At 43.3% G+C, this 12075-nt stretch overlaps 1 protein-coding gene across 20 annotated transcripts in view; it reads left to right on the top strand.

Moving 5' to 3' along the window:
* The window catches only part of EPB41L3 (erythrocyte membrane protein band 4.1 like 3), a 145388-nt gene that overhangs the window by 89645 nt on the left and 43668 nt on the right, over nucleotides 1–12075 (top strand). For all 20 annotated transcript variants that reach the window (NM_001206169.1, XM_059880861.1, XM_059880872.1 and 17 more), the window contains 3 exons: nucleotides 4399–4474; nucleotides 6610–6828; nucleotides 7424–7511. In NM_001206169.1, the coding sequence (NP_001193098.1) occupies nucleotides 4399–4474; nucleotides 6610–6828; nucleotides 7424–7511 (383 nt within the window). The remainder of the gene's footprint in view (nucleotides 1–4398; nucleotides 4475–6609; nucleotides 6829–7423; nucleotides 7512–12075) is intronic.

The following is a 12075-nucleotide window of genomic DNA, read 5'->3' as shown; positions in this document are numbered from 1 at the left end:
GGATAAATCATAGTACTGTTGCAGGAAAGGCTGTATGTATTAACAGGTAGTTTTTTTTGCTGTTAATGGAATTCTTTTTTTCTCTGTCTCTCTCTCTTTATTTCCCATTTATCCTTTGTCCTACCTTTCTTTCTAAGAGACAAGCTAAAGGGACAATCAGACATGAGATTTAAAGCAAATTTTCCTCATGTAGATTAGACAGTGTTTGTGACAGAAACATAAAACCAAGAGATAATCGTGCAGACAAAGGAGGCACAGAAAATTGGGATTTTTTTGGAAATGGAATTTGGTGTTTTTATCTATATTTCTCATTGTTTCCTGGGTACTAAATACCTTCTTTCCACCAAAGTTACATTCTGTTAGTATCAAGGCAGAAAAGTATTATCAGGCCTCATGTAATTATTGTACAATCACCTTCTCTTCTAAACACACATAATAAAAGGATATTTCCATTATTTTTATGTTGTAGCCCCACAGTAGTTCTCTAGCATGAGATTTTCAAGACAATGGCAATCTAGCTGATAGAGATTTTAAATCACAAATTTATGAGAAATAGAAAATTCTGAGCCTGTAGAGTTTGTGCTTATAAAAAAATTCTTATTCCAGTCATCTTTTATGCCTAACAGATCTAAAATTTCTGAATCTACTATTTTAGGATATAGTGTATTTATAATATAGTGATTTTATGATATAGAATATATGATAGTCATTTATGCTATAAACATAGTATATTTAGACATTTTAAGATTTGGCAGGCATAGAAGACTAAAGTTAGAATTTTTGCATAATAATGAATTCTCTTTAGTTTCACAGTTTTCTAATTATCATAAATTTGTAATTTAAAAGCCTATATCAGTGTTATAGAATGTCATTTTTATGCATTGAGACTCCTCCAATTGTGAAGTCTCTAACCAGAGTCATCTGAGCAGATTCAGGATCACAGGCCTATTTATGGCATAACCATAGCTTCTCAGTGATTTGTTCCTACCAAACTCTCTATGGGGATATATATTTCAGTTTAAATCTGCCTTGCATATTAATTTCAAATTTTATGCCTCATTTCACTGGATTTTTTCCCCCTTGATTATGGTATAGATTATATTTTCTTTAAGCTTTCCCACTTTTCAAAATAATGTCCTATGAGACCTCATTGTCATTTGAGTTATAATCTTCAGTTCAGTTCAGTTGCTCAGTTGTGTCTCAGACTCTTTGAGAACCCATGGACTGCAGCATGCCAGGCTTCCCTGTCCATCACCAACTCCCAGAGCTTGCTCAGACTCATGTCCATCGAGTCAGGGATGCCATCCAACCATCTCATCCTCTGTCGCCCCCTTCTCCTCCTGCCTTCAATCTTTCCCAGCATCAGGGTCTTTTCCAATGAGTCAGTTCTTCACATCAGGTGGCCAGAGTATTGGAGCTTCAGCTTCAGCATCAGTCCTTCCAATGAATTCCTTAGGATTAGTGATTTTCAAAGTGTGGTCCCCAAGACCAACTGTATGAGAACCATAAGGGCGTTTATTGAAATCATATGTTCCTTGGCTGTGTTTCAAATCTCCAGAATAAAAACCTCTGAGAGTGGAACTTGTTGTTCTTCAGTCACTAAGTTGTGTCTGACTCTTTGGGACCCCATGGACTGCAACATGCCAGGCTCCTCTGTCCTTTACCATCTCCCGAAGTTTGCCCAAATTCATGTCCATTGAGTCAGTGATGCTATCTAACCATCTCTTCCTCTGCCGCCCCCTTCTCCTGCTGCCCTCAATCTTTCCCAGCATCTGGGTCTTTTCCAGTGAGTCAGCTCTTTGCATAAGGTGGCCAGAGTATTGGAACTTCAATTTCAGCATCAGTCCTTCTAGTGAATATTCAGGGTTGATTTCCTTTAGGATGGGCTGGTTTGATCTCCTTGTGGAGATCAGAGCTATGGAGTAGAGTAGAGTGGAGCCTAGGGATTGACATTTTTACCAAGCCCCTCAGATGCTTCTCAGGCCCACAGTCCTTTGAAACTCACTTTCCTGTAATGAGGATTTTTGCATTGAAATATCTTTCTTCTATTTTTATTACCTCTTAGTTTCCAACTTAGAGTGTTTACCCTGAATTTATTATGAGTTTGTTTAATTACATTGCTAAACGATTCATTGGATTCACTTTAAAGTGGATGAAAATTATAAAAGAGCAATAAATCCATTTCCCATAACTAATCCATTAGCTTTCATTCCAGTTGCTTGGGGGTGAGCCAGCTCCCATTGTAAACTTCACTGTTGGCAAGTGTTCTGTTTTAGCAGGAAGTGAACAGGGATCAATAGGAGAGTAAAATCAAACCAGATTATTTTTAGAATAACAGGAGGACTTTTTTAAGAACAGGGGGAAGAATAATCACTAAGAATATATTTGATTGACAGATATGTTATGACTTGTAACTCTTAGAGCCGGTGTTTTGGGAATATTTTCTGGGTGGTTTAGAAATGACATGAAACACCCAGTAATACCTGGTCCCATGCTAAGTCCTTTGTAAGTCAACTTAAGAGGGATCCCTGCCAGGTGGAAACCTAAATGTAATATGAGTAATAATGTCAAGAACAAACCAGAATTAATAAATGGACCATGCCGTTGATGACAGAAACACAGGTAACCTATGTAGCCTGAGCATGTGCTACTCAAGCAAGAGAATAATGCAAAGGCTAGAGCTGGCGTGTACTTATCATGCTGGCACTTTTCTTGTGAATATTTGGGAAGAACTCTGGGAGAGAACGGAGCTTCCAGGAGTCATGGAATGAGGAGGCGAGATGGGGTGTGTTAGAAGTCTAGGAAAGAGCTTCCCTGGTGGCTCAGTGGTAAAGAATCTGCCTGCCAATGCAGGGGTCATGCCTTCAATCCCTGGCCCGGGAAGATCCCACGTGCTGAGGAACAACTAAGCCCATGCACCACCCCTGCTGAGCCGGTGCACCCCAACTGGAGAGTAGCTCCAGCTCGACACAACTGGAGAAGGCCCACGTGCAGCAGCAAAGACCCAGAGCAGTCATAAAGAAAGAAAGAAAGCCTAGGAAAGTGTTTGAAGCATAAGGGTGGGACTGCAAGGACAGGAATCACAGAGCGAGAGGAAGAGTGTGGCTCAGAGGAAAGGCCTCCAGCACCAGAGCTGGGAGACCCGGAGGCTCTTCTCTGCAGCCATTAAGAAGCAGCAGGCCCTCGCACTGTGCTTACTGGGTGCAGAGAACAAATGAGAACAGTTCCCAGCCAGGAGCACCCAGGCCTCAGTAATGTGCCACGCTAAAAGGTCAAATGGAAAGAGCAAGAGGAAAACATGTGACAGGGTGACCACAGAGAGAGTAAATGTAGGGAAAAAAATGTGTTTTTTTCCACATTTAAAGTAATAAACCTGGTTAGGTGTGAAAGTGTTAAGTCGCTCAGTTGTGTCCGACTCTCTAAGACCCCGTGGACTGTGACCCGCCAGGCTCCTATGTCCATGGAATTCTCCAGGCAAGAATCCTGGAGTCGGCAGCCATGCCTTTCTCCAGGGGATCTTCCTGACCCAGGGATCAAACCTGGGTCTCCCTCATTGCAGGTGGATTCTTTACCTTCTGAGCCAAACAGCATGAATCAAAGGCAGAGCTCAGGGAGGCTCATGATGTCTCACATATGTGTGTAGACTGGCCCAAGAGCAGGTACCCGTGAGCTGATGTCTGGTTGACCTGCTTCCCCACTGGAGAGGCCAGAAGAGATGCTAGAGGAAGAGGAATGGCAGCGTGCAGTGAGGACCCATCCTGATCAGGGGATGATGAGGCGGGGTGGGTTTGGGGATGCACAGAAAATACCTGCAGTGTCTCTTTAATCAGAAATTTCCCCGAGTAAGAAGAGAGCTTTCCGAATGACCCATAGAGCAGATCATCCCTTAATATGACAGCAGACTTTTCCTGTAAAATAAAAATATTTTGAATAGTCCCTTGACATGTATTATTAGAGGATCTGACCTGTAGAAACGAAACAGACAAGACAAGGGAAACGGGGTTATCTCTGCAGTGTTGGTATGTGAGCTCCCCAGAACTTCAGAGGATGGATCCGGCCAGCTCCAGTCTTGTCCAATTGAGGCCTTTCCGTACCGTTTACTATTTTTCCCTCTTCCCAAAGCTTACCTTCGTCCCTGAGAAAGGGAGCAAATTTAGTCAATTTCCTTGCTTGTTAGAAGCTCCAGTAAAGGATTTAATGGGGGAGATTAGAGATTGAATGTAGTTGCCGCGTTACCTGCAGATTTCACTGAACAGAAAAGTCACCGTTTTCCAGGGATGATTCAGAGTTGTCAGCGAGTTAGTGCCTAGAGTTAAGACAGCTCTAGCTATCAGTTAGTATAATAAGTACAAAGGGATTGTCTGCAATTTTGTTATAAATTTTTTCTCCTCTCCATAGGTGGTGCTTGGCACTTTTCGTTTAATGTGAAATTTTACCCACCAGACCCTGCCCAGCTCTCTGAGGATATCACCAGGTATTTGAAAGTTGGCTGTGAAAAAGGCAGTCATGTTGGGGGCTGTGCTTCTCTTAAATTCTGGGGAAGGGAGCAGGCTTACACCTGGTGAGCTTCTTAGTCGACTGCGCCCAAAGGGCGAACAGAAGACAGCTGAATGGGAGCAAACATCTGATAAGAAGATTTGCCGAATGGTATCTGTTCACAGTTGAATCTTTGGTGTTAAGCTGATACTTCCTACTGCCTGACCCCAGTGGGAAAACACGGAATTGAGATGCTGTCATCCTCCCACTGCAGTCAAATTGGATGGGATTCAGCCTGAAATAATATGGCAACTCCTGGTGCTCCTGCTTTAAAACTTGGAAATGTGTCTTCAGATGCGTATGCCTTTGTATATAACCAGTCTGATACATTGGTGGCTGTTTTGTGTATTTGTGTATGTGTACACACAGGCATGCACACACACACAAATATACATAAACACATGCACATGTAAGAGTTTACCTTCCATGCCTTCTATATACGAGGAAAATGATTCATTTGTTTTGGGGAAAGAACGTTAAGAAAGGAATATCAGTCTGGCCCGGTGGCTGAGCTTTGAGTGTAAGGAAGAATCTCTTTATGAAGTGATCCTGGGTTTGCTGCATGTCTTTTTAGGCCTCTTCAAGTGCTTTCTGCTTTGGAATCCCAGGTCTTCTACTGTGTTTTGTAGTAAATTTATAAGCAGTCAGAGTGATACTGTACAGTGTAGCTGTACATCCTTCTTGGCAAGCTTTTCAGGAAAGAGAAATTACTCAAAAGTTTCAGTCACTTGCTATGATGAAAAATAATTCCAGTAGACATGTCAGAGAAGAGGAAAAACTAGTTCCAGAAGATTTCTTTTATATGTACATTAAATCAAAGAACAATTTATAATTTCTTATTTATATATACTTTCTAGTAATGTTGTGGCTATACAGCTAATTTGTGGCTAATTTGTGGTTAGACAGCCTGTATATACTTGGATATGAAATCTAGTACATGATTCCTTTCTATTTATGTCATGTTTGTTGTTGTTCAGTCGCTAAGTCCTGTTCAACTCTTTGTGACCCCACGGATGGCAGCACGCCAGGCTCCTGTGTCCTCTACTCTCTCCTGGAGTTTGCTTAAATTCATGTCCATTGAGTCGGTGATGCTGTCTAACTGACTAGAACCTGTGAAATTTGTAGAAATCTTTGTATCTAGATTACACAGCATTTATATCATCACCTTTAAAAGCCATATTGCGAGGGGACCTTAAGACTTAATCATAGCCCTCAGCTTCAGCAGTTTGTTTTTTATGTGAAAAGTGCAAGGTATATTTTATCATTTATACTCATATTCTGGGCCGTGAAGAGTATCATTAAAATTCGTCAATGTTTCCATTTACTGTGGAGTCTTCTCCAATTAGTATTATATCCATAACTCTTAGAAGCAAAATAACAGAAGATAAAAGTCAACTATTAATGGAGATATTTAATATTGGCAAAATTATACAGAAGGTGTTCTGGATTCCCCCAATTTAAAATTGTTTACTTTTAGTGAAGAGATTTTAAGTACAAATTCTTCAAAGTCTTCATAACAGTTTAAGTTATGTTCATTTTAAAAAATGAGACTTTAACACAGGAGAAGGCATCCACTCTAAAGAGGCCCTCATTTCAGGATGCAGGAGGTGGCAAGCCATGTTTGTGATGGCACAGCAACGGTTTATCTTGGTCCCATGGCAGGACCTTTCATCTAGATAGCAAAATGAGTCTTCCTTTAGGCTTTGGGGTCTCATCATTATATTTAAGAGCACTGTTTTAATATTAGAATTGCCTTCCCCCTACCCAGAGAGTTTGACCTTCAGCATTACCTTAATGTTAGAGGGACAGTCTGTAGGTTTCCTTTACCCTGTGCATCATGAACGCATCTATGTTTGATGACAAACGTGGAGTTGCCACTAGATGCCCTTAAATATTACATTTTGTGGCCAAGTATGTCTTCCCTTGGTGTGGAGATCCAAATAGAGATGCTGGACAGAGTGTCCCAGCGGGTCGTTGCGCGGGGAGAAGTTGCCTGCTGCCCGCCTGGGACTGTGCGGGCTCCTTTCCGGTCTCCTAACTCTGGCTTTCCACCCGCCCTCTGGCCCCCGGAAGGTACTACCTCTGCTTGCAGCTGCGTGACGACATCGTGTCCGGCAGGCTGCCCTGCTCCTTTGTCACGCTGGCCCTGCTGGGCTCCTACACCGTGCAGTCGGAACTGGGTGACTACGACCCGGACGAGTGTGGCAGCGACTATATCAGCGAGTTCCGCTTCGCCCCAAACCACACGAAAGAACTGGAAGACAAGGTCATCGAGCTGCACAAGAGCCACAGGTGAGCGGCAGGGGCCCGGAGAGCATCTTGTCTGAGCTGTGCTCGGTGGGTGGGCGTCCCCTGCACTGCCTGCTTCTCCTGGGACCTCCAGGTTAATGGCTTGAGGATGGGACACAGTGGAGTGAGGTTCTGGGTCTGATACATTCTGGGTGGTTGGTGGTTCCACTCCCACTTGGGATGTCCTTGTGCTGTTTCAGCTAAAAGTCATTTTTCTGATATTCTCCCTCGCACCCTACCTCCCTTAGAGCACAAATCAGTGTCTCTGTGGGAACTTGCATGTGAGCTAAGTGGGAAATATTACAGCCCCACCGGGTTCAAAGGCTTCCCTGGTGGCTCAGACAGTAAAGAATCCGTCTGCAATGAGGAAGACCCAGGTTCCATCCCTGGGTCAGAAAGATCCCCTGGAGAAGGAAATGGCAACCCACTGTGGTATTCTTGCCTAGAGAATTCCATGAACAGAGGAGCCTGGTGGGCTGCAGTCCATGGGATCACAAAGAGTTGGACACGACTGAACAACTAACACTATCTTTCACCAGGTTTGTTAAAAAAAAAAAACAAAACAGTATTGTAATTAATACTTTTCATTTCTTATCAGAGGAATGACGCCAGCAGAAGCAGAGATGCATTTTTTGGAAAACGCCAAAAAACTCTCCATGTATGGGGTCGATTTACACCATGCCAAGGTATACACTTTAACACTCCAGACTTTCTGATTTCATGGAAGTGTGTACAAGGCCCGGTTGTCACAAATATTGTGTGCTAAATTGCTATGTATACCCTTGTTCTGGACATCCACCAGGCAGTCAGTAAATTCTTGTTAAATTTTTAAAACTGTCTGTAAAGTTTAGGCTTCCCTGGTGGCTCAAATGGTAAAGAATCTTCCTGCAATGTGGGAGACCTGGGTTCGATCCCTGGGTTGGGAAGATCCCCTGGAGAAGGGAATGGCAACCCATTCAAGTATTCTTGCCTGGAGAATTCCATGGACAGAGGCTACAGTCTGGAATCACAGAGTCGGACACGACTGAGCTGCTAACGCTTTTACTTTCATAAGGTTTAGATGCTGTGACAAAGAATCAGTGCTTTGAAATAAGAGGATTATTTTGGAGTTCAAGTAAAGTTAGCCAGCCAGGCTAAGTCACTGGGTGAGTTGTTGAGGCTCTATCTTGATTCCAGGATCTCGGGAAGAGAGAAGTTGGGGTTGAAAGGTAGGCAGGTTAAGGTTGGGGAGAAAGTACTAGCTGCTTTTACTCCCTGTCACACTTCTGGAATCTTTGTATTTTTCAACAGTGAGAGAGTGAGCATTGGAATGTTAGTCTGTTATCTAACAGCTATGAATAGAAGTGCCGTGGAAGCAGAGGCTTTCCTGAAATCTTGTATCATCAAAGCATAGAAGATGTGTTAGGCTCTTAGAGAGAGATTCTGGTCCTTCAGCAGTGTTGAAGAGATCCATGCTTGAAATTGAGGAGCAGCTGCTTCTGACTTGGACTGATACAATGACGTCCTCCTGGGTGGGGACATGCCTTGACTTCCGGTGCACGGAGTGGTATGGTCTCACGGTCCAGACCTCACAAGAACGTGCACGCAACAGGCTGCCAGGCAAGCGAGAGTCTTATACAGTCAAGTTTGGGGCCAGTAAGTGAAGAGGGTTTTGGCAGGCTCTGTTCAGGCAAACATCTCAACAACGCTGGGGACCCCTGGGAGGGGAAATACATGATCTGTACTTTCTGTTGATGCTGCATTTGGAAAGCTGATGGGTTTAGAATGAGTTTGGACAAGATAATAGTGAGCAAATGAGTGCCGTTCTGACTGGGTTTGTCTGTGCATCATTTGTACATCACTCAGGATGAGCAATTTCTGAGGCCCAAAAGCTCCAATATGAGCAGGATCTCTGAGACTTGGTTGGGCCTTCACCGGGGAATGCTGCTACAGCAGAGCCAAGAGCCCTGACATTTGTGTGTAATTACAACAGCAGGTGTAGCTCTGTTTACTTGCCAGTTAATTATTACAGGTTTTCACTTAGTTGGCACTCAGATCACATAGCGTTTTATAGTTTTATGTCAGCTATAAGGTAGAATGAGGAATTGAAAAAGAAAATAAGGACACACACTTAGATTGTTTTTCTCAGAGTTTTCCCCTGCATGGCCAAAAGATAAAGAAACAAGACAAAAATGAAGGTAGCTTGGAAATTGGAGTGAATCAAAAGCTATTTTTGATACATACGATGACTCACTCACTACCCAGGGAGAATAAATAAATGAAAGATATGGGCCTCTGTTTAGGAGAAGGGCAGCTCAGGATGTGTCACTGTTCCTATCGGGAAAAACGAAGCCACTTAACATGGCTTTAACGACTAAATTAAAATAGATAGCTGGTTTTTCATTCGATAATGTGATTTGAAATTAGGCCAATTAAAAAAGAAAGAATTAAGGAAGTGGCAGTGCCGCCTGTGATAGGTTTTCATCTGAATGCTAAGTATAACAAATGATATGGTTATGGGCTTCATTTTCTGCTGCAACTGCCCTCCATCATTTCAAGGAGGAAATTTACTGAATTACATTAAAGCTAATTTCCGGTTATAAGTGAGATGCTTCTCTGCTGTGGATAGTATTGAAAGGCCCTGAGTTTTAACACCTAGTTAGAAATTCTGAACTGTGATCTTGGACTCAACAGCTCTCCATGAAGAATAAATAACCTACATTAGGTGAAGGTCCCTTGTTTTGGAAAAACCTGTTCTTAATACTTTGTTTTTCTCCTGAAGAAAACTGTCTCTGCTTGTTGGTCGTTTAATATCACTCTAAAGGCTCTGTCAGAGGCGTTTATTTCATACAAGATTCAGAAATGTAGATATAAATCCATATTGGATATCCTGTGGACCAGGAGATAATAAAGGATGGGGAAGTTGGAACAGTGCTTTTAGATTGAGGGATAGTAGGTTTGTTTATTTTAATTGGGACAGGCTGAGACTGTCCAGGTCTTCCGTCAATGCTCCCTGCTAAACACATGTCCCCAAACACATGGTTATAGCTTTCAATACAGTTTGTCAAGTTACTGCTAGATGCTATGGGCTGCAGCAGAAACCTAGATATCAAAGTGAAAGTGAAAGTCGCTCAGTCGTGTCTGACTCTTTGCAACCCCATGGACTATACAGTCCACGGAATTCTCCAGGCCAGAATACTGGAGTGGGTAGCCTTTCCCTTCTCCAGGGGATCTTCCCAACCCAGGGATCGAACCCAGGTCTCCCACATTGCAGGCAGATTCTAAACCAGCTGAGCCACAAGGGAAGCCCCTAGATACATATCAAAAGTATCCTTTTTTTAACCAACAAGAACCTATTATATAGCACATGGAACTCTGTTCCTTATGTGGCAGCCTGGATGAGGGGTGGGGTTTGGGGGAGAATAGATACATATATATGTATGGCTGAGTCTCTTCCCACTTCACCTGAAACTATCACAGCATTATTAATTGGCTTTACCCCAAAACAAAAAGTTCAAAAGAAAAAATAATAATCCATTTTTTGGTTGCTGTGTCTTTAATGAAATGGAAACATTCATCCAGTTTTAAGCCCTGCTTATTCCTGACATTTTCTTTCTTCATTTGCTTTTTCTTCCAACCCATCCGTAGTAGCTTAACATGTGCTAGGCAGGTGCCGTGCTGAGCATGTAGGTCACTGAGATAAACAGAGCAGGTTCTTCCCCAGCCTGGGTCAGGGGAAGGAGGAGGAGGAGGAAGGGGAGTTTGGGGCAGCACATTTGCCTGGGGTGTGCTGGCCGCAGTAATGATAGGGGGCCACAGGAGAAGTGAGTGTGTTGAAGGCCCCACAAATAGTTTCCCACCTTCTCATGGTTCAAGGACACTCATGAGTGATATGAAACATAATAATAGAAGAGGTTGTAAACGTCCAAAGGCGTGTTTCCTACTAGTTCTTCATCACAAAGACCGTGACTCAGGAGACCTTATTCCAGCAGCCCTGCTCACGTACACACATCTGCTTGAGGCCTGAGGGGTCACCTGGGTGGTCCCGAGAGCAGATCATCTGGATCTAAGCATCCACCGTGCCCGCTACATCCAGTGTCAGGTGACAGCTCTGTAAATTGCTCTTACAGTTACAGCCCTTGATAAATGGTGGGTGGTCTCTGGTCTCTGAATTCCCCTGAAATCTGATTACGTCGTCATATCCTGCCGTCAATTCCTTCCATCTCTCTAGAGTGAGGTCGTGTCTAATGGAGCAATACGTTTCCAAGGAGAAATGTTTCATTTTAAGTCAATTAGATTGTATGTGTAACCTCACCATGCCCAGAGAGGGACCAGAATACTTATTTTTGACTCTGGAAATGTTCCTCCTGTGCTTTGTACTGGCGAGATTTAGGACGTCAGTCCACCCACCCCCATACGGATGAGTCAGAAGCCCCTGTTTGGGTTCTTTTGTGTCTCTCTCCCCACTTTGCTGGGGCTGCAGTGACTCAAAGTGAGACAGCCCTGACAATGACATGTCCCCAGACCTCAGCTTTGCCTCTCCGTGACCCTTTTTCCAACAACCAGTGAGAAACGGGTGGGGGGCTCTGCCTCACACACAGCCCCGCCTTCTGAACTTTGTCCTTAGCCCACGTAGGACACCGCTGATACTCACTTTACCCTGATCTCACCTGAACACAACGTTGAAGGGACACAAACGGGTCATGGGGCGTCTCCTGAGCTTCACATAACATCTCTGATGACCCCCGGGACCCCTCATCACACCTCCCTAGGAAGTGACCTAAAGATGTAGGATGCAGGTAGCTAAAGCAAGTTGCAAATACAGCACGATCCCCCTTTTGTTTAAAAAAAAAAAAAGAGGCCTAGGACTTCCCTGGTGGCCCAGTGGTTAAGATTTCACCTTCCAATGCAGGGAATGTAGGTTCAATTCCTGCTCGGGGAGCTAAGATCCCCACATACCTTGCAGAGAAAAGCAATAATGTAACAAATTCAATAAAATACTTTAAAAACGATCCGTATCAAAAAAATCTGTTAAGAACAAACCTATACATATATATTAAGTGCATCTATATTTTTTGTCTGGGAACCAAGTGATTAAGAGTACGACTGGGCGGTGAGTGTGTGTTGGGGGCCTGTTGGGGAGGAGGTGCACACTTTAAAAAATTATTTTATACTCAAATTTTATAATGATATATTAAAAAATCAAGGCTCTTTTTAAAGCAACAAACCCCAAAACACTCAAAGGAAAGGATGGGGCCTGTCTGCTAGTGT

Source organism: Bos taurus, chromosome 24, assembly GCF_002263795.3.
Source record: "Bos taurus isolate L1 Dominette 01449 registration number 42190680 breed Hereford chromosome 24, ARS-UCD2.0, whole genome shotgun sequence".
Classification (NCBI taxonomy): domain Eukaryota; kingdom Metazoa; phylum Chordata; class Mammalia; order Artiodactyla; family Bovidae; genus Bos; species Bos taurus.
This window is presented reverse-complemented; position numbering and strand designations above follow the sequence as displayed.